Raw genomic sequence first — 27,440 nt, 5'->3', positions numbered from 1 at the left:
GTCAACGGGTGCTCGGACGCGGGGCGGCGCGCACCGCGGGGGCCGGGGGCCGTCTGGTTCTTGACTTTCCGGGGCGGGGGTCGGCGGCCCCGAGCCCCCCCACCCGAGCCGGGGCCGGCTCCGGGGGCGCCGCGGCCGCCCGAGCAGCTGGCGGTTGGGTGCGCAGCGGGCCCTCGGGGAGGCCCGCGCCCCGCGCCCCGCTCGCGCCCGCGCGGCTCAGGTGAGGCGGCCCCGCGCCGGCGCCCCGCGCCCACTTCCTGGTTCGCGGGCGGGGCAGGGAGCGCGGGGCGGCCGGGCCGGGGGCGGGGGCGGCGGCCGCGCTGTCACAGAGGCGCGGGGCGGGGCGCGGCCTCTCCGCCGGGCCGGGCCGCCGCGCTGCGCGCAGCCGTTCCCGCGGCGGCCGGCGGGCGGGCGCGCCCCGCGACATGTAGCCATGGACTGCAGGACCAAGTGAGTGCGCGCGGGGGCGGCGGGGCCCCTCCGCGGACCCCGGCCCCCAGCCCCGGCTCCCCCGGGCGGCCTAGGCCGCGGGCCTGCGGGCGGCGGGGGGCGCGCGGCCGGGGCGGAGGCCTGGGCGCCGGCGCGGCGCTGCGGGTCCCGGGCGGCGGGCGGACGCGAGGCTGGCTCCCCCCACGCGCCGGGCGGGCCGGCGGCTCGGGCGTGACTGCCCTCCCGGCGCTTCCCGGGTGTTTACCGGCGGCGCCGGGTCTCCCTCCTCCGGGCGCGTCTCAGGGCAGAAGGGTGCCCCGGGCGTGGAATACCGGCGCCGGCGGACGGGGCTCGCGGAGGGAGCGTTTTCTGTGCGGTCTGCAGCACCCTGGGGTGCACCCGGGGCCTTTCTTGAGGACCTTCAGCAGCAAGAAGCCTGAACAGCGTGGTGGTTTCCCTTCACTTACCTGGAGGGCAGGAGTGTTATGTTTTCCTCCGGAAACTTTGCAAAAACATTCCTTCTTTCTTCCTTTGACACCCTCTTAAACCACCCACCCCAACCCGAGTTCACGAATATTCTGTATATATTTGTTTTAGCGTTAAAAGCCTTTAACATTTCCCAGTGTTACAGAGTATTTTATATTTACGCTTAAGAGAGGTTCTAGAGACTTAGGCAAATAATTTTCTTCGGTGTTTGGTATATTGGGGGAGGGTGCTAGGTATGGGACTTTAAAAAGTATACCTTTTGACATTAACTGGACTAGGAGGGAGGCTCACCTGAGTTCAGATTATTTCCATTGAAGCGACTTAATAATGGGACGGCTGAGGAAGCAGTATATTTGCAGAGTAATTTATATGGCTTGTCAATTTCTGTTTCTAGATTCTTGTAATAGATTTTAAAAAACAGAGCACTTACTTAGGAGCCAACAATAGCTGTTAGTTTCTTGAGGGAAATGCATTATTAAAAACAGCCAGTGCACAGCCAGCCAAGGACTCTGGTGGCAGGAATAACTGAAATACATGAACACTTCGGTCACATGGACTTTGTGGTATCAGACGTTGCTTGATCTTTTATCTTCTGGCAGAAAGATATTAAAACAGAACTGTTGAAAAGAACATGATGTTTCTAAAGATGTCTCAATAGATTTCCATTCACTTTTTGAAATTAATAAAGTATACCTTGAATGTGTGAGCATTTAGTGAATGTTGGTAACTTCTGAATGAAGCAAAACCATACTGTTCTTAGTGATCAATTCCAATATTGAAGCAGGAGTCCAATTTTCCCAGATAGTTGACATTATCTTTTTGGGTTGGCCTCGGGGACTATGTATAGTTTGGTACTTAAAATGTGCTTCCCTACTGTAATTCTGTCTCAAGACAATATATGCAAAGTTCCACTTTTAAGGACCATTATGAGTGTTTCATGGTGCTCTAGAACGTGGCAGGTGGAACCAATCACTCAGTTGTGTCTATATTGCAAGTCCTTTGATAAAAACCAGAGAACCTGCCGTTAAGCTCTGCTGGTGGGGAAAGGTAGAGCCTCTTAGGAACGTTCTGGCTTTTCAATTTTGATTTGATAAGGTAGAGGCAATGCTTTCTATTTATACAGCACTTAATACTTTATAAAGTACTTCCACATGTATTATGTGATTTGTAATCCTCCCAGTTGTTCTGTGACCCTAACAAGGTACTTTCTAGGTGAGAAAGCAGACTCAGAAGTTAAATGTTTTTCCAAAGTCTCTGCACTGTTAAGCCTCAGTGCGCTTAAGTTGCTGAACTAGGAGAATGCTTTATTTCTTCTCCCTTGTGATCATGGAGTTTGTTGTTGTTTAGTCTTTAAGTTGCATCCCACTCATTTGTGACCCCATGGACTATAGCCCGCCAGCCTCCTCTGTCCATGGGATTCTCCAGGCAGGAATACTGGAGTAGGTTGCTACTTCCTTATCCAGGGGATCTTCCCGACCAAAGGATCGAACCTGAGTCTCACCTGAATTGGCAGATAGCTTCTTGACCACAGAGCCACCTGGGAAGCCTGGTCATATCATTACATAGAATCTATTGAGACAAGAACAAGATTAACTATTAGAGTTATGAGAATATAAACTTTGTCAGAGGAAAAAAATACTAACAAAGTTCTTTTTCTTTCAGGGAAAATCCAGAAAGAACCTTTGACTTGGTATTGAAGGTGAAATGTCATGCCTCCGAAAATGAAGGTATGTGTGTTTTGCTAGTTCAGAAGAAATGCTCAGGTTGTAGACAAGCGGAATGCGATGGTATCAGGATAGGACTTGTATTAAATATACCTTCTGTGTCTGGTGTCTCAAGTTCCGGTCCGAAAATAGAGACTGACTTTTAGCTCTGAGGTGGTAGGAATCAGGAATGTTATCTGTGCAGCTTAAATTTCAGGGGTGTGTAAGCACCCTGTAACTCACAGCTTTGTTGATGACGTTATTGTTAGTTACGGTGGAACGGCGCACCCTTTCATATCCTTCATTCCTTCTTGAAAATTGAGCTCCTGTTTAAAATGCTGGTGAAAATTTTCTCACCGGTACAGGCGGGAGCCATGCCGGTTCCCGCCTCAGGTCCCCAGACGTGGAATGTGGACTGGGTAGCCCTCTCTTGGGCATTACTCTGGGAGCCAGGGGCTTTCAGAGGGAGGCAGACAGCCCTGGGGCATTACTGGGAAGGGGTTTCAGCTGCCAGTGCTACATCTTCATCTCCCGAGATGATGAGGACACCCTAGGATCATGACTTCAGGCAGCTTCCCCCTGCTTTTGGGATGGGGGTGTGTGTGTGCGTGCTCGCTGGGTGGTGGGGCAGGGCTGGTGGGTACGAGGAGGCAGTGTCTGGCCCCGTGCCTTTCCTCTGCCTTCTGTCCCCTGCTGCGCCTCTCGTGGGTATCTCCCGTGGGTGACGCCGCCACCTGTGGACTTAGACCCCAGATAGCATGATGAGTCAGTGTGGGACTTCTGTCCAGACTGGTTGTCCACTCTTGAGCCTGGCTGGGAAGTCTCCCCACTCTCAGCTGCCCAAACTGGCCCGCAATTACATGCTCCTAAGCAATTTGGAGTCGCGCACCTTAAAATAGAGGCGCCCGACCCAGCCGCGGTGAGGTGGGCAGGGCTAATTTTAGGTAGGAAGGCAGGCCCGGTCCGGCCCAGCAGCCCTGCCTGCCCGCTCAGGCCTCTGAGCCGCAGCTGTGGTCAGGTTTGCCCCAGGCGGGGAGAGATCCTAGGTTGTACCTGAGGTTTCTCCGGTTGAAGAGGTTATGTTCCGTTGTCCTGCGTGTATTAGTCTGCTTACGTTCTCTCCAGGCCCAAATAAGGTCTCGTTGAATATTCCAATGGATACATTACTTTTTTTTTTTTTTCCAACTCCAATTTAAATTTATTCTGTAGTGCATTTACGATAGGAATAAATCTTCACAATATCTACCGTAACATCAGCTAAGGTGTGTGAAGTGATGCTGATCTGACGTGTTTGTAAAACAGGCTAAATTCCTTTGGGCAGCATGGGTTTCTCTGCCATTTTGAATGCATGCTGATTCCTGATGAAAGGGTGGGCCTGCCTCGTGGACACCAGCTCTGTGCCTGTGTTGGGGGGTCCCGAGTGGTCTACTCCTTACCTTCTCTCTCTGCCTTTACTGTTTTTTTAGGAGCTAGCCTTTTAGTAGGCATCTTGTACTCCTGCCCTTCTTTTATTACCTTCTTGCTCTTTTGGTTTCGTTATTGTTTAAATCACTGCTCATTGGAAAAACCTTGGTATTTTAATTGTTTATCTAGCACGATGAAGTTGCAAATATTATAAGTGGTTAAAATAAACGTGTTTGGCTTCTCTGTAGGTGGCAGTTAATCTGTCCTACCCACGTATTCCATTAAAATGGCTCACTGGCAGCAAAGTCTAAAAATTTTTTTAAAAAGCTAAACTTAATTATGTAAAAAGCATTAGCAGCAGTTCTTTTTTGATTGTGACTTAAATACTGTGAACTTGGCTAATGTTTTAGGGTCTAACAGTTAACTGTTTCTGTGCTCTAAAAAGTAATGCTACTATATAACTAAAGTTTTATGTCAGATTGAGAGTTTGATATTTCTAAATGTTTTTAAGCTAGTTTTCTGTTTTATTGATAATTATTGAAGGGGAAAATGTCCAGAAATTACTACAGAAAGTTATTGGGATATTTTTATTTAACTGTCAGTGAGAGCCCTTTATATAACGAGTCTCATATGTGCATCAGTTTATTTAAAATAGGACACTTTTTATTGCTAACATTTACATGAACGTGGATGACTTTCTTATGTTCTAATGGACATGTGAAACAAGGCGTGTCAATTATAATGTTTTAGGGTACAGCATAAAACCAGCTTAAATCATAAGGGAACCTAATATTTCATAAAAGGGAGCCTGGAAGTAGGTCATCAGAGACGTCTTTCTGCATGTGTCCTGCCGCCCACAGCAGTGCAGACGCTGGGAGCCTCATATGCCCTGTGGCGCTGGCGTGGCTCTCAGATAAGTTTGAGCCCTGCTTCTTGTTTATAACTCGGGGGATGGCAGACACTGGCTTGTCACGGTGCTAACGGGGGTAGTTTCTTTCCCCAAATCCCCCAGAAGGTTGGGTCCCAGTGACCCAAGTCAGTCTGGGCCTGGCCAGTCCTAAAGTAGCCATCCGTGGGGGTAGGGGTGGAGAGTGCAGTGACAAGATCATCATGAGTGATACACTAAACAGCTAGCAGGGAATAGGAGAATGGAAATCAATTTAAGTGCTCTTTGCCCTTCTTAAAACATTGGTTCATTTTCTGAATGAGTTGTTATTTCTCAGTATATTGGTGTATTTTTTGATGACCGTCTATTTGATCCAGTAGGAAGTATGATGGTCACGGTAAACTTGGTTTATGCTAAGATTGATAATTAAGGTATTTGGCATGTTTCTTGTTTACTTTTTAATAGAGAAACTTTAACTTCCTTTATTTATCCTGAATGATTTAGATCATAAATCTCTTCAGAGGCAGACCCTCACTAGCTAGGATGTAGTTAGTGATTTGAAGTGGCATCATAGGGCCTTCCTGGCAGTTCCCGTGGGTAAGACTCTATGTAGTGCAGGGGACATGGGTTTGATTCCTGGTTGGGGAGCTAAGATTCCCACATGTCTTGGGGCATGACCAAAATAAATAAATACATACTTTTGTTGTTGCTGTTTAGTTGCTAAGTCACGTCCCACTCTGTGACCCTATGAACTGTTGCCCACCAGGCTCCTCTGTCCATGGGATTTCTCAGGCAAGAATACTGGAGCGGGTTGCCATTTCCTTCTCCAGGGGATCTTCCCGACTCAGGGATCGAACCCTTGTCTCCTGCATTGGCAGGTGGATTCTTTGCTGCTGAGCCACCAGGGAAGCCCAAATAAATAAATAGCCTTAAAAAAAAAAAAAAGAAAAGAAATGGCATTGTTGAGATGTAGTTGATAATGTCTGGCCCTGGTGAGGAACAGTCTTCCTCTCACCTGTTTGGACTTGTTTCAAGGGCATTGAAATGTGACGGGGCGTTGAGCACCACTGCGAGTGGGTTGACCTGCCCCTGCCTCTTGTGTCGGTGGGCTGGGTGCTGGGGGGTCTCTGTGTGGCTGCTCTCCAGGCAGGGCAGCTCCTCTGGTAGCTTCTACCCCAGCCCCCGGAGAGCCAGGTGCTCTTCCCGTTAGACCTCCAAGCCGGCCGCTGTCATCACGCCTCTTCCACCGTCTTTTTCTCGCTGCCAGGTGTCGGGTGCAGCCGGCAGGGACGGGCTGCCTGCAGTTCTCACTGCCAAGCTTACTGGAGGTGTGCCGCCTCCGCTTTCCCCGGGAAGATTCAGGGAACTGAAAAGCGGCTTTTGCTCGAGGGGGGCGGGAGACGCCTCCTCCTGGGGTGTTTCTTCAGGCGGCGCCCCCACACCCCTGCTTTCTGTTCTGTGTCCTTGGCCCCGTGCCCGCGCCGCCAGCAGCAGGAGCCGCAGCCCCTACTTGTGTGGTGCCAGAGTCACGGACAGTCAGTCCTGCATACTTGACCAAAGACCCTGGGGGCAGAAATGAAGAAAACTTGCCCAGGGTAGCCTGGCTCCAGAGTCTCTATCTCAGTCTATTGGTTTTTAGTAGATTTGATAACACGTAGATATTTTAAGAATCCGCCTGCAATGCGGGAGACCTGGGTTCGATTCCTGGGTCCGGAAGATGCCCTGTACAAGGGCATGGCAACCCACTCCGGTATTATTGCTGGAGAATCCCATGGATGGAGGAGCCCGGCGGGCTGCCGTCCATGGGGTCGCAAAAGAGTTGGACACAACTGAGTGACTAACACTTTCTCACTTTTCACTGCATGTTTAAATCTAGAGCCACTGTTGGCTCTCATGTGTAGTAGCTTTGCACAGGGAAATCAGTTCAGTTTAGTTCAATCACTCAGTCATGTCCGACTCTTTGCAACCCCATGGACTGCAGAACACCAGGCCTCCCTGTCCATCTCCAACTCCTGCAGCTTGCTCAAAGTCATGTCTGTTGAATCGGTGATGCCATCCAACCATCTTATCCTCTGTTGTCCCCTTCTGTTCCCACCTTCAATCTTTCCCAGCATCAGAGTCTTTTCAGATGAGCCAGTTCTTTGTATCAGGTGGCCAAAGTATTGAAGTTTGAGCTTCAGCATCAGTCCTTCCAATGAATATTCAGGACTCATTTCCTTTAGGATCAACTTGTTGGATCTCCTTGCAGTCCATGGGACTCTCAAGAGTCTCTCCAACACCACAGTTCAAAAGCATCAATTCTTTGGCACTCAGCTTTCTTTATGGTCCAACTCTCACATACATACATGACCACTGGGAAAACCCTAGCCTTGACTAGACGGACCTTTTTGGCAAAGTAATGTCTCTGCTTTTTAATATGCTGTCTAGGTTGGTCATAGTTTTTCTTCCAAGAAGCAAGTGTCTTTTAATTTCATGGTTGCAGTCACTATCTGCAGTGATTTTGGAGTCCCCCAAAATAAGGTCTGTTTCCGTTGTTTCCCCATCTATTCGCCATGAAATGATGGGACCCGATGCCATCATCTTAGTTTTCTGAATGTTGAGTTTTAAGCAACTTTTCACTCTCCTCTTTCACTTTCATCACGAGGTTCTTTAGTACTGGAGTATAAACTGTATGTGGTACAGTAAGCAGGAATACAGTGTCTTCTGGGAAATTAATGAATGAGGTATAATTCGACAACGCTTACTGAGCTTTGTCCTTGTGGTATTCACACTGCACCACTTGTAGGATTTCTGTGTCCATATTTAGTGAATCTTTGAGCTAACATTTTTATTTATTGGTGGTTTTCCGTGTGTCTTTTAGCAGATCTTGTTTTCTTTATCTCATTCTCTTTAGCCAGAGAGAGTAACTTCTCTTAGGAGCAGATCCCACCTTGCCCCCCACTTTCCACTTGTATCAGCTTCTCCAGCCCAGGCAGCATCAGATGCTCCATCCTCTGATCTCCAGCTCAGGGGAACAGTCTTGACTGTCTCCTTTTTCTTAAATCGCAACCTCAGGCCAGAGAACCCTGACTGTGTCCTCCATGCCCTGCAAAAACAAGGTATTGCTGAGCTCCCTGTTGCATTTGACAACTTTTCGCCTTGAGGGATACTGTTTACACAGATTCATCACATTTTGCTTCTGCCTGTATCACGTTATTCAGGTACTTCTAAGATAGTAATACAGAGACGTGTAGACATGTCTTAGCATCTGCTTGCCCTGCTCCGAGTGACCTCTTCGAGGACCAGCCCGTGACCCAGTGACTGTAATTTTAAGGAACAGTGTAGCGCAGTCGCTGGCATGTTTAGTGGGTATTTATAGATGCAGGACAGAAACTGGTCTGAGCCTGGTGTCTGACCATTGGTCAGATTCACGTTGATCCAGTGAATTCACAGAGGCTGCCCTTGTGGACGTGATCCGCAGTGTGTGCTGGCTGGTGGGCAGTAACGAGGACATTATTAATTTTTAAATTTATTTATTTTTGGCCGCGCTGGGTCTTCATTGCTGCGAGTGGGCTTTCTCTAGTTGTGACACGCGGGGGCTCCTCTCATTGCAGTGAGCAGGCTTCTTAACCGTGGTGGCCTCTCTTGTTGTGGAGCATGGGTCTCGGGTGTGCAGGCTTTAGCAGTTGTGGTTCCCAGGCTCCAGAGCACAGGCTCAGCGGTTGTGGTGCCCAGACCTAGCTGCTCTGCAGCATGTGGGATCTTCCTGGACCAGGGATCGAACCCCCGTCTCCTGCGTCGGCAGGTGGACTCCTCACCACTGAACCACCAGGGAAGCCCTGCAGGGACGTTACTGGCCTGTAACCCTCTGCCTGGGGCAGGGCTGTTTGGGGTCCCTGTGTTCATGCCCCCCCACCCCCATTCAGGCCCCGCATCCACTCTGCCCCTGTCTCCCATCACAGGATTTACTGGGACACGCGCCATGTACGTGTGTTTGTGGAGGCCGCCTTGAAGCCCGTTGATACCCCTCCATGCAGGCCGAAAACCCCAGAAAACCATGGCATGTAGAGAGTAGAACTTTGGTGAATCACACATAGCATAAGATGGTCCAGGAGACTTCACATGTTGCCCAGAGTTGGGGGGGTGGATCTGTGAGTAAAACGCGGTTACTGTGCTTTTCTGCTCCAGCTTCGCGTTGGTTAAGGAACTCCTGAGTCCCTCTCACCCCAGGCGCACTAGGATGAATTAGCGCAGATCTTCAGTGAAAGTTCTGACAGTGTACCCCACGTTGTAGCAGAAAGCAGAACTTCTTTTGTCATAGCTGCTAATCAGGGGCAGAGTTTCCTGTGGTTCTTCAGGGGCGTATCTCCGAGACAGACCCTTGGTTCTACCTGGAATGTAGTTGAGAACAGCTGTTCTTCTCTGTTGGGCGCTGAAATTACCTCCTCCTCCCGGCGGCTGCCTGGAGGGTAGGAAGCAAGTCAACTTAGGAGCTCAGTGTTATAGATTCTTACTCTGATAGGGGTGCTGCAGAGCTTGTTTTCTGATTGCTTTTATTTATTCACACGTTTAATTTTGTGGCTTTAATCAAAAGCATTATCACTCAGCGACTTCTTTTTATATCTTTTACTTCTGTAGCTTCATTTCCACAGGTTTCACCTGCTTGATAAAAGTTGTTCCATTCTTAAAGAAGAAAAGATTTTTATAGGAATACCTCTCAATACCCTTCCCAATTTTCATTCTTTCTCTTTAAAAGCCATCTTAGTACCTTGATGGTGGTGCTGCAACAGTTGAACAGATGTTCACTGAACAGATACTTGGGGTCACACACTGTTTCAGGCTCTGGGGTCTCCAGGCGCCCTGCAGCAGAGAACGTGGAATCAGGGAACGGAAGCGTCTGTGAAGGGCATCGCTTCGGTGGCTTTTCTGACGCCGGGAGCCCCCCAGGCCCTCTGGGCCGCCCGCACGGAGACCCTGGCCAGCGAGCGGGGCACAGCCCTGCCCCGTCCCCGGGACCTGGCTCACCACTCCTCAAATCACAGTTGCTTTAAGTAGGTGGTGTTACTTAACGTATTTATCTGATGAAAGTAATTCACGGTGAGGTGTGAACAACTGATAGACAGCCCTCAGGGGAGCATTTTAATTTTAAAGAAAGCCTGGAACACCTGAATTAATTAGAATGATGCAAACTTGCTGTGGTGCAAAGATCTCTGAACTGAGGATCAAGTATACCTCTGTCCGTTGGGTTTTCTCATTTTCCTGGTTTATATTGATACTCTATTTGTAATTTGTGGTTAACAGCTTTAATATGTGTGTAAGTATGTTTAGAGTATTTGCACAGTGAATTTCATTAAGACTTTTTTTTTTTTTTTGGTTTATAACTTCCCAGTTAGTGAAATAAAGTGATAGGATGGTTACAGCACCTCATTTACCAATTTATTTTCTCTGATTAGGCCTCCAGTTAGCTGTATTACAGAAATAGAAACAAAACTAAATTTAACAGTGTGTCTGTAGCTGTGGAAAGAGTCTACATATCCTCTTTATCTTCAGTACAGCCACGTGAAGTGGTGGGGACTGTTATTTTCATAAAGATGAGGACATGGAATCTCAGAAAGGTTAAGTAACGCACAGCTCCCGGAGGTGGGACTGTGACTTGAGTCTCTTTCTGATTCTCAAACCGTTAGGCTGTGCTGCCCCTAAAGTAATCAGCATTTTCTAATCGCTTTGACCTTTCTTGCAGCAGTTTTAGAGAGCCGCCCGTTTAGAACATCCCCAATGCCAGGCTAGACCAGAGCTGTTGTGATGCTACATTAGCATCTTTTAACAGGGATCAGTCAAAAGAGGAAAGCGGCAGGAAGAGTGCGAGCGTCACAGGAGATACTCCGTCTTCTTGCCTTCCTTGAGCGCGTGTGTCTGAGCGCCAGCTCTGTGCGGAGCACAGGCGCAGAGCAGCGGAGAAGGTGGCATTCTCTCGGGTGTCCGCTTCAGGGGGGGCCGTGGTGGTGTCAGGGCTGCGGTCCGCTCTGCGGTGTCCACGCCCCGTGTGAGGGGGCCGCTCCCTCCGCTCTGCGCTGCCTGCAGGGGCTGGGGCTGCCGGGGGCCCCGAGGAGATGGACGGGGAGACAGCCGCACGGCCCGTCAGCTCTCAGCTGGGTTCCAGGCGGTCCTCTCTTTGCTAAGATAGTTGTACTTCATATTCAGAATCTTGTGACTAATTAAGAGTAAAGAACATGGCGCTTTTGGTCTAAATGCTTGTGGCGAAGGAAGCTGATTAAGAAGCAGTCTCTCAGCTGCCTAGGCAGGGGCTTGTGGGGCTTAGCTTTATTTACTCAGAGCCGGAAACAGTGTCTGACCCCAAATATCTGTTCAGTGAGTATTTGTTCAGTTGTTGGAGCCCTACTATTAAGGTACTAAGGTGGCTTTTAAAGAAAAAGAATGAAAACTGTGAAAGGTATTGAGAGGTATTACTATCACTATCTTATCTTCATTAGGAATGTAACAACTTTGTCAAGCAGGTGAAATTTGTGGAAGTGATGCTACAGAAGTAAAAGATATAAAAAGAAGTTGCTGAGTAATTATCCTCTCGATATTTGCCTCATGGCAGTTATGGTCTGCCTTGAACTTGGTCTTTGCTTCCCTCTGTGAATGCTGGATTTTAGGTTTTAAAGGACAAGCCTGTCTTCGGATCTCTTGCAGATTTTTGGAAGTTGTCATCATACAGATGATGTTCAGTAGTGACTTGTTAAGTTATACTCTGTTATCACAATGAACTTAGTAAAAGGTTCTGCTGTTTTTCCAACACCTATTTATTATTTCTTAAATCTTAAAAAAATTTGATGTGTAGAACTATGAAAGGCTATTTTTTTTTTTTTACCGTCACAAGCAATATGTGCTTTATTTAAATTTTCTTTCTTTTTTTTTTGTAGAACTGTTGATAAACCACAAACTCTGTCTTAGTAGGCAGAACTGGTAAAGATCAGATAGAGCCTTTTCCTCTTTCAGTTCCTTCTTATTTATCATTTGAATCTGAAAATAAAGCATAGAGCTATCAGTTTAGTACATCTGATGGTCTTCTGCAAGTGTGTAAGCGTCCAGAAATTAGTCATTTCAGAAATAATTTTGTCTTGGTTGGGTAGCAGAGCTGCACCAGCATAAAGATATGTTTAGTGTTCATCATCATTAATGAAAATTAAGCAGTCCTTTAAAATGTTGTCCCTTGAGTAGTTGTAAAATTTAGAATTTTTTGTTAATTAAAAACTATTTGAAATTGCATGAATTTGTGCAGAAAACATTGGCTAGAATGAAACACAGTGAGTTCAGAAGTGTGTTAATGTCCTCAAGGGCTGCACGTTAAAAATACCTGGACGTGGTTCAGGAAGAATTATGAAGTTTTGTATTTTTTGAGATTCCATTTTATTTTGGATATGATGTTTGGAAGAGGAAGTCATGTGATATTTGGGGAATCTTTTTCAACATCTTGGTCATTGTTAGTCTTTTATATAAATTAAAGTGGTATTTTCTATTTAATAACTATAAACAATGAATTTATTTTTAGAAAAATTTTTTTCTCTTTTTATTGTGTTCTTGTTACTACAGAGGACATGAGAGCTAAGTTTTGGTGTTGTTTTGCTCTGGAGTGTGTGATTTTGATGATAAGTATCTGCAGAAAATTTTGTTGAAAATAAGGGACAGCACAGTTTCATCAAGGATATATGTTGGTTGTGTTTACTGTGTACAGGTTTTGACATGTCACAGAGGACATTTTAAGCTAAAAACCACATACAAAAATACTAGTTTCCAAGTTGTCTGTGGTTACTATTGTGTTTTTTCATAGCACGTTTACTCCAAAAGGTGGAAGTGTTAAACTGGAATACAAGTTGAAAGCCAGCATTTTAATTTGTAAACATTTACTTCATTTGATAGTTTGATAGCTTGATAGTTGAAGATGTAAATGAGTAATCTGTGGAACAATACTTTGTACATGGCATTGTTCTACAGCTGGTCACTGAGGCTGATGTAGCTATCCAGAATTCTTTATAAAGCCATTATAAAATCCACTTCCTTAGAGTTTACTCAGTTTGGTGATTCATAGAATCTCTTGGTAAGTTTTTGATTTATTTCCCTCAGGTATGATTGAAATTGGCAATGATCATTTTGTGTTTGATAAGCATGGGAAGAAGAGTGGAGATGCCCTTCATGTTAAATTTTCTGCCTTAAACCTTGTATCATAAAGCCACTACTTTCTTACTTGAGGTTTCTTCAAATGGTGGCCGGAGTTTTGGCAGTGAGGTCACTGAACACCAGAAATGCCTTCTGAGTCATCACAGTAAGACCAAGTTACATTTACCATGGTTTACAGCTTGCATCTTCATGGTGTTGTAATTCTTTGCAAATGTGTGATTTGTATTGCACTTAGGCCATGTTTGACAGAGTTAGCCTGCATAATTTGTTGTTGTTCAGCCACTGTCATGTCTGACTTTTTGCAACCCCATGGACTGCAGCACACCAGGCCCTTCTGCCTTCCACTCTCTCCCAGCGTTTGCTCAAATTCACGTCCATTCAGTTGGTGATGCCATCCAACCATCTCATCCTCTGTCGCTGCCTTCTTCTCCTGCCCTCAATCTTTGCCAGCATCCGGGTCTTTTCCAGGGAGTCAGCTCTTAAATACATATGATTTGTATTTACTTTAAAATGTAATTTTAAATACAACTAGAATTTGCCTTATTTTTAGGTATGGCTGAATTTAATTTGGTCCAAACACAAGAATTATTCATTTATTGTTGTTAAGGGACTCAGCGATTCTTATTCTGAGTTGTGGCCCTTAATTTAAAAGCTGGGGCTGGGGAGAGTGGAGGGTGGGTACTCTTGCTCAGTCTCTGCGTTGGAGGAGGTGATGAGTAAGGTGGAGCTCCGTGGTCTTGGAGAGCGGTCTTCCGCCCACACAGATGGCGGCGGCCCAGAGGGCAGGGGTGTTGAAGCTTCTGCAGCCAGAGGAAGGGCCAGAGGCCCTGTCTCTGTGTCGGGGTCTTTAGTAACTGGGACCAGTGAGGCCTGCGGGTTGTCTACCGCCTCATGCCGTCTGCTCGGAGGTGTTAAATCCTGGAATTCGTATTTACCTCCTTTCACTTTTGCTTTTTGGTGTACTAGGTGTTTATTCTTTCATTTATGAGACATTTCATACTTTTATATTCTTTGCACTGTGTTAATTCTTCAGTTTGTAATTTTACTTTTAATCGTACTTTGGTTTTTAATTTTGTATTTGGTTTTTTAAAAGTTTTTTTTCCTTTTATTGTTTACAAGAATCATTTCATGAAATACTTGCTTTTGTGTGAAAATAGTTTTGAACTTTGTTCAGACGCAGGGTACCCTTGGGGCATTTGTTTCTTTTTCTAGTGAAGAGGTGAGGGAAGCTATTAGAGGAGTGAATATTGTTATTGTATTTCTTTAACCTGATTACTTCTTTCTTTCTTTGATTGAAAAGCAAAAATAGCATAATATAGCATATTGTGTTCTTTCTCCTCCCAGTTTTGTTGGGATATAATGGAGTTTGAGTACAAGTTTGAGGTGTGCAGCTTAGTGATATGACTACATACGTCATGAAGTGACCACCCCAGGTTTAGTGAACATCTGTCATCTCCTATACATACAAGTTAAAGAAAGAAAAACATGTTTTTCCCTTGTGATGAAAACTCTTAGGATTTACTCTCAACAGCTTTCAACATACAGTAGTGTAAGTGGTCTTTATCATGTTGTACATTACATCCCCAGCACTTACTTAGCTTTTAACTGGAGTTTTGTACCTTTTGACCATCTTTATTCCATTCTCTCTTCCCCCACTCCCTCTGGTAACCACAAGAGAGATCAGTCTCTCTCTCTTTTTTTAAAATGAGTTTGTTTATTGGCCTCTAGCACTATGTTAGTTTCTGTTACACAGAGTACTGGTTTGTTTCTGTATGTTTCAGAGTCATCACCAGGATGCATCTAGTCATGATGTCACCTGGGAAGGTATTACCTGGTTATTGACTATGTTCCCCACGTACCTATGGCGCCCACGGGCGCATTTCATTCCCGTGACTCACTGGTGTTGTAACTGGAAGTTTGTACTTCCTTACTCTCCCTCGCTTAGTCACCCGCGTCTTACCACTCACCGCCCCCAACTACACGTGTTCTCTGTAACTCTCTTTGTTCTGTTTGTTCATTTGTTTCTTAGATTCCACCTACAGGTGAAATCATACAGTACTTGTCTCTCTCTGACTGTTTTCACCTAGCAGTAATACTCTCTAGGTCCATGCACCTTGTCACAAATGACAAGATGTTATTCTTCTTCATGGCTGAGTGTTCCAGGTTGGGTGTGTGTGTGTCTGTGTGTGTACACGTTCATCTGTTGATGGGCACTTGGGTTGCTTCTGTATCTTGGCTATTATAAATAATTCTGCAGCGAACATAGAGGTATGTGTATCTTTTCTAATTAGCATCTTTGTTTTCTTCAGATAAATACTCAAGGATAGAAATGCTAGATCATGTGGTCAGTCAGTTCAGTTCAGTGACTCAGTCGTGTCTGACACTTTGTGACCCCGTGAACTGCAGCACGCCAGGCCTCCCTGTTCATCACCAACTCCCGGAGTTTACTCAAACTCATGTCCATTGAGTCGGTGATGCCATCCAACCATCTCATCCTCTGTCGTCCCTTTCTCCTCCTGCCCTCAATCTTCCCCAGCATCAGGGTCTTTTCAACTGTGTCAGCTCTTTGCATCACATGACCAAAGTACTGGAGTTTCAGCTTCAGCATCAGTCCTTCCAATGAACACCCAGGACGAATCTCCTTTAGGATGGACTGGTTGGATCTCGTGGTAGTTTTGTCTTTAATTTTTTGAGGAACCTCCATACTATTTCCCAGAGTGGCTGCACCAGTGTACGTTTCCACCAACGGTGCATGGCGGGGAGGTGAATATTATGAAAGGTAATTTCGGAAACTCTCAGCAGTCGCACTCTAAATAAAACTGACACTTACTCTTTGATTGTGAGTAGGCAGTTAAATCTCTGTCTCAAGGTAAGTAGGGGTAAATGGGTCTGATGACATGATTTTCTAAAAACCTAAAGTCTGGCATCCCCTTACGGATGAAACAGAATAAAGCCTCACAGACTCCATGATGGAGTGGAGAGACACTGGACAAGGGTGGAACATGGCTTTTGGTCCTGGCTTGGCTGTTTGTTACTTTCATAACTTGGTAGAGTTGTTTAGCGTCTGTTGGTTTCACTTTTCATAGTCCTAAGAAGTTTGCACTTTGTATCTCAAGAATTGTCATGAGAGTCTGGTAGAAAATGGCATGAGAGTGCTTTGCCATGGCTGTAAATCACTCTTGGTTCTGTATCGTGTTCATGAAGTCTTTGAAAAAAGGCGTGATCACTTCAGCAGAAATCAGATGTCAGTGATAAACTTGCCTCCTATTTTGATGTGTGTGATCAGCGTGGAAGAAAGGAATGTCAAAGGAAGGTGGTAAGGAAACCTCTCAGGCCCCCACTTAATACTGCGCAAGGGTCAGATGCAAGGAGGATGGAAGGTGCTAGTGTATTTTGGGCCGACGAGTTAGTTTCACTTTGAAGATGGTGTTTGATGGAGAATACAGATTTAGCACTGAGTCTGGCAGTTCTCGTGTAAAGGCTTGGTGGCATCCGCAGGGACTGAGCAGGCCTTGGAAGTCATAGTGTGACTGTTCTTTACCTTTCTTCCAGCTTTTTTATGTTTGCATGCAGTAATTTAAACAGGGAAGTAAGGATTCTGTATATGTGTAAGATTTCGAACTTCTGAGAGTTAGTATTGACAAACTAGAAGCTGAGTAGAATGGGAATAAACTAAGGGTCCTCGTCTCTGAATGTCTGACGATGAGGTGAGATTACGGGTAATATTATGTGACTGTAGGGGTCTCAGTGGACATGTTATCAGGGAGGGGCATGGTGCAGTTGGTTATGAGTTCTGTGCATACTGATAATAAGCACTGCAGTGTGTGAGTGGCTGAGGTTTATAGCAAATCCAAGGCCACCCCAGTAATGCCGTCACTCTTACTCATTTGCCTGCCTGTTTAACTTTCTGGAGTGAGTGCTGAAGGAATTCTGTGACTGTGGCGAGCAGTAGAGGTTGTATGCAAACACGGACGGCCTTATCAGTGCTACAGAATGGAATAAGCCACTGATTGGATAAATAATTGATGATTAAAAGTGACTCCAGTGTTAATTACTTGAAAAATTTATTTAGACTCTAACAAAATCTGGATCATGTGCCCAGATAAAGAAGATGTGGTATATGTATGTATACACTGGAATATTGTTGTTGTTGCTAAGTCATGTCCAACTCTTTTGCGACCCCATAGACTGTAGCCCACCAGACTCCTCTGTCCATGGGATTTTCCAGGCAAGAGTACTGGAGTGGGTTGCCATTTCCTTCTCCAGGAGATCTTCCCCACCCAGGGACTGAACCCGTGTCTCCTATGTTGACAGGTGGTATTTTTACCACTGAGCCACCTGGGAAGCTCACAACAGAATATTACTCAGCCCATAAAAAGGAACAGAATTGGCTCATCTGCAGAGGTGTGGATAGATCTAGAGTCTGTCATACAGGGTGAAGTAAGTCAGGAAGAGAAAAACAAGTATAGTATGTTAACCCATGTATGTTGAATCTAGAAAAATGGTGCAGATGAACCTGTTTGCAGGGTAGGAACAGAGACACAGACATTGAGTGGACTCGTGGACACGGGGAGGGGGGGTATGCACTGGGAGATGGGTATTGCCACGTGTACACGACCACGTGTGAAATAGCAGCCAGTGGGGAGCCGCGGCCCAGCGCAGGGAGCTCAGCCCGGGGCTGAGTGATGACCGGGAGGGCGGGCTGGGGGACTGGGCAGGAAGGAGGCTCCGGAGGGAGGGGGTGTGTGTGCACATCTAGCTGGTTCTCTTCATTGTAGAGCCTAGACTAACACAGCGTCATAAAGCAGCTATACTCCGGTAAAAAAGAGCGCGTTGTGAATGTGATTGAGAGCCAGTGTCAGGATTTGGGTCCTGCAGTTAACTTTGAAGCAGAATTCTGTTAAATCATCGATATCAGTCTCTTTTTAAAGGTATTTTCATAAAGTTTATGAAGTTTATATTTTCTCAGCAAATGCTATTTGAGAGCATTCTGTATATTGCTGAGTTCCCAGTAGCAGTGTTCTCAGCCTTATTCGTGTCATGACACAGAGATGACGGTATCTACATGGATCTCTGGGCAGACAGCCTTTATCGTTGGTAAGCGGTCGGCGGGGCTCCCAGCGGCTCCCGGGGCTGAGGGATCATTTTATTTTCAGTCTGCTTAACCATGCGAGGTACACAGAGGAGGGGTGTTCTCTTTATGGTTTCTCTGGTGAGAGGAGAATCTGCTCTTTTAATTCACTGCTTTCGTTCACTGCTGTTTTATGCTAGCTAGGATGGCAGGACTCTGACGTTAGATTGGGTTTAGAAGAACTTGGCGTTCTAGCTTTGTGGTGTTACTGGTAACCCCTCTGAGCCTGTTTCTTTGTCTTTACAATGACAACAGTAACCACCTTTCTGTTTCTACCATAAAGCTGTGATGGCCAAGAGAGAGAATCAGATACCTCAATATGTTTTTAAACAATGGTTATTTTTCTTGTAGTTTAAGCAAAATATATATACCTTTCTTAACTCGGAAGAAATAATAATTAGATGCTTTTGTTTGATGTGTATGTAGTATGTGTATATGTTACATACATCAGTGAAACCTTTTGACTCCAGAGCTGAGAGAGTGAATTGCAAGACTTCACAATGACTATGATAATATGATGATGATTAATGAGGGATGAGTGTATTTCTTTGCATTTCAGGCTACAGCCTAGAATACACTTCTGATAGTAATTCTGATTATGGCTTTTGGTAAATATTATAAACAACTTTCATATTCATCTATTTTTAATGAATTTTTTAAAAGGTATAATGAATAAAATTCAGAATTAGTTGGATGGCATCACCGACTCAATGGACATGAGTTTGAACAAACTCCAGGAGATAGTGAAGGACAGGGAAGCCTGGTGTGCTGCAGTCCATGGGGTCCCAAAGAGTCAGACATGACTTGGTGACTTAACAACAGCAACTGATAGTCTGTATATTCATACTATGTTTCTTCTAAATAATAAAGCTAAGCTAAATGTCTAACGGCTTTATTATGATGGCTGGAAAAGCACCCAGGAATAACCAGCCTCTGGCCTTGCAGACGAAGACCGCAAACTGTAGTGGGTGAATGTGGTGTTCTCTCTGTCACAGTTGACTATAGTCAAAATATTCTCCTCCATCATGTTGGACTCTGTGTTCAGGATCACTCTTGGCCTTTCTGTCAGGAGCTAGTCAGATACTGTTGCAGAAGCGAGGCTTCTTTTCTGTCTCCCATCACCGTCTGGAGCTGAGGGAGCCTCCTGCTTGCTGGCCCAGGCTGCTGTCTGAGCCTGTGACCGGAGGGTGGGGCGTCTTGTCCAGCCAAGCAGCTGGCAGCCTCTGCTAACTGCAGTTTTTCTCAAACTGGGGCCTATAGGTTCTCATGTCTAGGAGCCTCTGATCTCCACAGTAAGCTCTCGCCCTTAAGCCTGATGTTCTGGATCCTCTGTGACCTGGGCTCGGACGACCGTTTTAGACTTGATGTTCCAGCCCGCCTGGCTCACCATGCAGACACATCTCAGGCGGTGCTCAGAGACGGTTCCTCTCTGCGGAGTGCTGTCCCCACCCACGTCTGTGTGCAGTCTCCCCAGAGTGCTGTCCCCATCCATGTCTGTATGCAGTCTCCCCAGAGTGCCGTCTCCTTCTCCTTTAATGTACAGTCTCCCCGGAGTGCTGTCCCCATCCGTGTCTATTACAGCCTCCCTAGAGTGCTGTCACCTTCTACTTCTGTATACAGTCTCCTCAGTGCCCTCAGGGGACTGGTTCCAGGACCCATGGCGGATACCAGAATATTCTGGGATGCTCAGGTCCGTGGCTGACCCTCTGTATCCCTGGATTCCGCATCCACAGATACGGAGGACCAGCCGTACATGTATTGAAAAAGATGCGGGTGTAAGTGACTGCACGCATGGACCAGTGCAGTTCACACCCGAGTTGATCCGGGTCAGTACAGTCTCCTTGTAACCATCCTTAAAGCTCAGCTTGTGATGATAGTGTTAGTCACCTCTAAATGCACGTTAGTTTATCAAACCTGTCATCAAGTTACACATTTAATGGCAATCATTTGAAAAGGTTTTTAAGTAACAGTTTTTTATAGCAGAAAAAAATAAACACAAATGATAAAAATTTTTATTACATAAAGGGGAATTACAGAAAAGAATAAGTCTCTCCCCACCTCAGATCCAGAGTATCTTAGCACCCCTTCCTAGAGAAGAAGTAGGTGGCCGTTGCTCTTACATCTGTTCAGAGAGTTTGAGTGCATTTGCCAGCAAATGTATGTGTTTCCTTGCACACACGCTGGTGCCTTCCATGCCGGTGGTTGTCTCTGTTTTATTTAGTTTGCAGATTCTTCTGCTTCGGCACGCAGGGCTCTGCCGTGCAGAGCAATCCCCCGTGACCGTATCGTGGGCTGCTTCCATTGGACAGTTTCTCCCGAAGATTTTCTGTGAATAAATAGGATAGCTTTCCCATCTCTTATCGTTAATGTTGTTGTAAGTGATGCATTCAAATTATTGAAAGCTTTTATTTTCACTTTTTCCTCTCCTTTGTTATTAATGCTGTCAATTCTATAAAGTGGAAATATTTAAGCTTGCTTTAGTGAATAAAGGCTTTCCTGGGGGCTAAGATGGTAAAGAATCTGTCTGCAATGCAGGAGACCTGGATTCAGTCCCTGGGTCAGGAGGATACCCTGAGGAAGGGTATGGGAACCCACTCTAGTATTCTTGCCTGGAGAATTCCATGGACAGAAGAGTCTGGTGGGCTATAGTCCATGGCGTCACAAAGAGTCAGACATGACTGACCGATTAACTCTTTCACTTAATGAATGAAAAAATTTTCCTTGCTTCTTTATGTAATTTCTTTTCACCATGATATATATATAAAGGCCTTTCCCCCTAAAATTACACTTTGAAAATATTATCCTTTCATTAATAGTATTGGTTTATTATAAAATGGAAAATCTTGTCTCAAAAATTGATTTGCATAATCTACTTACTGTCTTTGTGACTTTGGGCAGATTATCCATTTTTTATGTCTCTTTCCTCATCAGTAGTATGGGTTTAATAAATGATTCCATTTTGTGTTATCACATGAGAAAATGTATTTGGAAAAATTACAAATCATAAAATTTTGTAGAAATGTTTTAAGAAATTAAAATTAACTTACCATCAAATAGATAAGATTTTTCTCAACGTCTATCTAGGACAAGTCCCAAATATTTGTCAGCATATTTTTCCTTCATTGTTCCATTGTATTTGTATGCAGTTATTTATTTTTTACCTTAATGGCTAATACAGCCCTTAATGTTTCTCCGTGTCTTTTTCCCATGTGTTTTGGGAAGTCAGTTGGTACTGCATTTAACTTCTTAGTAATGCCACTTCTCTTCTGCCTTTGTGAACACAGCATATTATTTTTAGTAAGAGAACCAGTGTTGATTTCCTCAAGTGAGATAAAGGAAAAAAGCACATCTTCTGTGCTTGAAAGTCATAGACTCTGCTGATTGCATTTGGATTCCTCGGTGTTCTCTTTGGTCTTAATGTCTCTCCTTGCTCTGCCCTGTTGCCTGTTTTCCTTTGTTAATTCATTGTCCTTGCCTCACCCCTTCCGCCAGGCCTCATGCCATCTCAGCACCCCTCTTCCCCCCACGTTGGGCAGCGGAGGCTTTGTTGTCGAGAGCACCTCTTCTGTCCCCCTTCCAACCACCTTCACACTCCCTGTCATTTCCCTTCCCAGAACCTGTCTTTAACTACCTGCTAGTTAGTTTCCCAAACATTCCAAATATTCTGTTAAAACTTTTAATCTCTGTGACAAAAACTGTTTGTTCACGGCGTGTTTGTCCATCCGTTTATCCATCTGAACGTATAAAACGTCATTCCTTATGCTAAAAGGAATGCAGAGATGATAGTGGCCCCGGTCATCAAGGAATTACAATCTAGTGAGAGAGAACATACATCAGGTTTATTACATTTGTTAGGTTTTTGGACGCCTTCCAGCCCCATCTGTAACTGCTACTCATAGTAGAAGATTGAGCACTTGAGAAGCCAATAATTACAGCTGGGTATGATGAAATTTTGATTCTCTTTAATTTATTGAAGTGCCTGTGTTAATATCCTCTCTGAGTGGGATCGATTCTGATTTGAAGATTCATTTATTAATCAGGCGATGAGGAAGAGTTGTTCTGAAGTAGTCAGAAGTCCTGGCTCACTGGCCTTTGGTTTGTCTAAGCATTTTCTTTTTAGAATTTATTTGTTTTTAAGTTTTGGGGAGCTCTCCAGGCTTTATAAAACTTACTGCACGAACCTTTTCTCCTTGTTTTAATTACTGCACTGGTGAAGCCTGTGTCAAGCAGATAGAGACAGCTATTATTTCCTGATGACTTCCTTTTCCTCTCAGTTCTGGCAGCGTTTCAACAGGAATCCAGCACTGACCAGGTGGTGCACGGAAAGACAGCTTATTCAGTGGTTGGTATTTTACTTTCAGTGAAGTAGTATCTTGTAGCTAAATAATTTCCAGCCCCCTGGCCCAGTCGTCACGAGAAGCAGGGGGAATTCTGCTCCTTTCCCATGGCCTGTGTTGTAGCATCAAGTTGCTGCTGACACAGCTCAGATTCAGGTGTGATGACTCAGCATCACTCTTACTCTTGGGCCGTAATTCTGTTCTTCTGCCTTGTGTCTCATTTCTTATCATTGGATCTAAGGTTGTGTTAATAGTCCAGTTCCTTCCTTGAATGAATGGTGAGCTTTTCAAAAGCAAGAAGTAACGTCACACGTCCTTTTGAATTGCATATGTCTAGCGTGGCGCTCTGTGTTCAGTAGGATTTAAATGAGGGTAAACTGGTCAGTGATGAGACTGCTTGCTTATAAATGCAGGAGCCAGATACCACATTCATCTTACTCATTACAAGTATAAAGGATACTTACAGGGATCTCATATTTCAGGTACTTTAGATCTTAACATGTAGATAATGATCAAATTTTCATTCTCTGTTTGGCCAAAGCATAGCTTAAACTTATTTTGTCTTTCAGGCAGTCTAGTCAACTGTCAGTTATTTTTTTTTTCTTTTATGGAAATTTTTGTTAGTTTAAGCTCATTTTCTTTTCTCAGTATCTCTATATATTTATTTATTCACATATATCTCCTTATTGATTTTCTTCCCATTTTAAAAATTCTGATTTTTCTCTCTTTTCATCACTTTGGTGTCCTGAACCACTGTATGTTTCCTGTTTTGCAGTTTACTATGACTGCTGACATTTACTGGTGGAAAGTATTGTAGAACTGTGTGCCCCACGGGAACTACTTGTCTAAATTTCTATCTGTCTTGTCCCAGTTTGGCAGTGCTGGGCTCACACTGTAGTCAGCGGTGTGACTGAAATCCTGAAATCCACTCTTTCCAGTGCACCTTGATCTTATATCAGAGAAGCAGAGTAAATTGAGGAACTTGCCCCAAAGTACATAATCAATGAATGGTTTCTTTAGGCAGAATGGACTTTGCCAAGATATATTGGAAGTTAGAGTAGCCAGCTGCTGCTGCTGCTGCTAAGTCGCTTCAGTCGTGTCCGACTCTGTGCGACCCCATTGTCGGCAGCCCACCAGGCTCCCCCATCTCTGGGATTCTCCAGGCAAGAACACTGGAGTGGGTTGCCATCTCCTTCTCCGATGCATGAAAGTGAAAAGTGAAAGTGAAGTCGCTCAGTCCTGTCTGACTCTTAGCGACCCCATGGACTGCAGCCCACCAGGCTCCTCTATCCATGGGATTTTCCAGGCAAGAGTACTGGAGTGGGGTGCCATCACCTTCTCCGAGCCAACTGCTAATACTCAACAAATATGTTGTCCATATATGTTTGTGACTACAAATGCGCCCTCCCTTATGTTTTAGGAAAAAAGATCCAGGCCTGTGGTAAAAAAAAAAAAAAAAAAAAATTCAAGTGAAAGGAGAAAATAATATGAGGAGACTAAAATTCACTAAATCTCATTTATTACTCACAGAATATCATTATTAAAATTTTGTTGAATAATCTGTATATCTCTATATAGTGCATATGTGTGCATTAATATGTACTTTTTCATAAACTGGCTCCTCTGTCTATAGTGTCTTGTAATCTGACAGTTTGCATTGTCAACTTGACAGTTCATCATGAATGTCTTTCTGTGTTTGAAAATAGCAGTCTAATTCACCAGACTTAATAGCTGCCTAGAATTCCGTTGTATGGGCCTACCGTGCATACATCTCATTGCATTTCTTTTGTTATCCAGTTTGAATAAATGAATAAATAAATAAATAAATGTGTGTCACTGTTTGACTTTTGAAATGTATTGGCAGATTATCGTACAGAAAGAGACAACATACTCTTATCACCAGTGCCAGAGAGAGTTTGAGTACAACAGTTCTCAACAGTACTCGGTGTTAGTCCTTTTTTTTTTTTTTTTCTGTTTTAATATTTATTTATTTGGCTGTGCTGGGTCTAAGTTGTGGCTTTTAGGGTCTTTGAGCTTAGTTGTGGCATGCGGGATCTTTAGTTGTGGCAAGCGAACTCTTCATTGCAGCATGTGGGATCTAGTTCCCTGACCAGGGATCAAACCTGGGCCCCCTGCATTGGCAGCACAGAATCTTAGCCACTGGACCACCAGGAAAACCCCTATTACTCCTCTTTTAAAAATACTAGTATCTTTTATGTGACTAAACATATTTAAAACACAATTATTATAATAAGCAGTCAATATTAAAACATTCATAAAATAATTCACCCTGTTTTTTCCCAATTCCAGCTTTGAAATCCTACATGTATATTTTTTGAAAAATAGACTGCTTTTGCAAGCACTTTCAAGTTCACAGCAAAGTTGAGTGCAAAGTAGAGAGTCGCATTTCCCTGCTACGGCCCCCTCCTGCCTGCTCCGTTATCAGCATCCCGCAGCAGAATGGCTCATTTTCTGTAACTGATGAGCTTGCTTGGACACATCAGTCGCCCAGAGCCCGTAGTTTTCATTCGGGGTCACGCTTGGTGGTGTGTGTTGTGTGGCTTTTGGGCGCCTGGGCAAGGATGCATCGCCTCCTTTATGGTGCCATGGAGTGCTTCACTGTCTTAACCCCCTCGAGCCCTGCTCACCTTTCCTACACAGCGTCTGGCCACCAGTGGTCTTTTTACTGTCTCCATAGTTTTGCTTTTTCCAGAGATATTTCCCTCTTAAATTTTTGAGAACATTATACCTATCTAACTTTATATATTTTTGATTGATTAGAAGAGCTGGCATTTTTTTTCATGTTGGTGTTGTTTCTTTGATACATTTTCTGTTTTTGTTTCTTGCATGTTTGAAACAGAAAGCCTTTCGTTTTTTCTGTATCCATTAATTATCAAATAATATTATTTTTCCAGTGTAACCTTTATATTTTAAAATTTTGTCTATGATCTTTATTCAGAAGTTAAAATATTTCTTTCTAGTCAAATTATTCTTTCTTTTTTAATGGTTTCTGGTTTTGGGGTTTTTGCCAAGGAGCTACTGAACCCAAGGAAGAAATCAGGATCAGTGTTTTGCACATGTTTCTGATATAGGTCAGCTTCATTACAGTTACATTATTGCTAGTGTACAGAGAAAATAAAGTTAATTGAATTACTGATATTATTTCCTTAAATGTTTGATGAGAATTCACCAGTGATGTTGCTTGGTTCTGAATTTTTTTTATGTAGGAAAGATTTTAATTATGATTTCAGTTTCTCTGTCATACAAATGGCTATGCAGATTTCTTGGTTCTTCTTGTGATAGCCTTGGTAATTGCATCGTTTAAGGAATTTCCTTGTTTCATCTAATATTAAAATATGTTTGTAGAAAGGTGTGTATAAAATTTAGCATTATCTTTTTAATTTCTGTAAGATCTGTAACAATAAGCCCCTGTTTTCACCCAATGTTGGTAACTTGTGTATTCTCCCTTGTTTTTCTTGATCATTTGAGCTCTAGGGGTTTACCAGCTTCATTGATATTTTCAGAGAAGGAGTTAGAGTTTTGATCATTTCTCCACTGTTTGTTCATTTTCTATCTCACTGATTTCTTGCTCTTTATTGTTTTCTTCCTTCTTATTTTGGATTTTGCTTCTTCCAGCTGCTTCTCCTGCTGCTGCTGCTTCCTGCCTCCTGGTCCTTCCTCTTCTTCCATTTCTTCCTCTTACTTTTGGCTTTTTATTGTTTATTTCTTTGCATTTTTTAAAATGAAAATTGAAGTTTAGTTGATATGCAATGTTATTTGAGTTACAGCTGTCATCTAGCTTCTTAATGTAGAAAATTAGAGCATTGATTTTTTTTATTTCACTTTTTAAAATTTTATTTATTTGGCTGCACCTGGTCTTAGTTGTGGTATGATTGCACCCTGGCCCCCTGCATCGGGAGTGTAAGTGTTAGCCACCAGACACCAGGGAAGTCCAGAGCATTGATTTTTTTTTTTAAACTTTTTTGCTAATATAATCATAAGCGTATAAATTTACCTTTAAGTATTGTTTCAGCTGTATCCCACAAATTTTGACATTTTCATTATTGTGTAGTTGAAAATATTTTCTGATTTCCCTTCTCATCTCTTGGTCCAGGAATTACTTAGAAATGTAGTGCTTAATTTCTAAATACTTGGGATTCTTTCTGATGTGTCATTGTTATTGCCTTGTAAACATTTAGCGCATTTAATAATCATTATTTTTCTCCCAGCTACACTATGAATTCATTCGGGGTGGACTTCAGCCTTCAGCATATTTTCAGTGCTCTCTGTGAAATTGCAGTCCCGTCTTCAGCTAACCCTGAAGCAGCCTTGTTCTTTTCTGTCCAGTTTTGTGCCTTAAACACCGCAAGGCGGCTGTGGGGCAGCCCCTGACCGTTGCACTTGGGAGTCAACGGGCCAGCGGGCTGAATTCTGTAGCTTGGACTGGACTCCCTTATGCAACGAGGAGGTCCTGTCCTTCTCGCAGCTTTGCGCTGCGGTCCGGTGTGACGCCGGGTAAGGCCCGTCCCGGCCCTGGCGCCTCGCGTGGCCGCGGTCGCGTCGGGCGAGTTGGCGCTGCGGTGCTGCCTGCGGGCAGCGCCTGGGTGTGGAGGCGGGGGGCGCCTGAGCCTGCGGGCACAGCCCCACGCAGGGCTCCCGGGGGCCCCGCCGGCTGTCCCAGCCCAGGCGCTGGTGGCCACGGCGCACAGCCCGCGGCGCAGCGCAGACCCTGCTGCCTTTTTTACATTGATTTTTACTGGAGTACAGCGGCTTGGCAATGTAGTGTTTTCTGCTGTATGGCGAAGTGAGTCAGCCGTACACAGATGCACATCCCCTCCTTCTGGGGTTTCCTTCCCGTCCGGTGGCCGCAGAGCGCCGAGCTCAGCTGCCTGGGCTGAGCAGCA

The 27,440-nt window shown here is 44.6% G+C and overlaps 1 protein-coding gene across 4 annotated transcripts in view; it reads left to right on the top strand.

The window, feature by feature from the left end:
• Positions 1–27,440, top strand: part of DENND1B (DENN domain containing 1B) — a 269,544-nt gene that overhangs the window by 8,943 nt on the left and 233,161 nt on the right. For 2 of the 4 annotated variants that reach the window (XM_065936315.1, XM_065936313.1), the window contains exons 1-2: positions 343–450; positions 2,578–2,642. In XM_065936315.1, the coding sequence (XP_065792387.1) occupies positions 434–450; positions 2,578–2,642 (82 nt within the window). In that variant the 5' untranslated portion in view covers positions 343–433. Of the gene's footprint in view, positions 1–342; positions 451–2,577; positions 2,643–27,440 lie in introns of those variants that run through there. The other 2 variants (XM_065936314.1, XM_065936316.1) reach the window with 1 other exon arrangement.

This window comes from Muntiacus reevesi, chromosome 5 (assembly GCF_963930625.1).
Source record: "Muntiacus reevesi chromosome 5, mMunRee1.1, whole genome shotgun sequence".
NCBI classification, from domain to species: Eukaryota; Metazoa; Chordata; class Mammalia; order Artiodactyla; family Cervidae; genus Muntiacus; species Muntiacus reevesi.
This window is presented reverse-complemented; position numbering and strand designations above follow the sequence as displayed.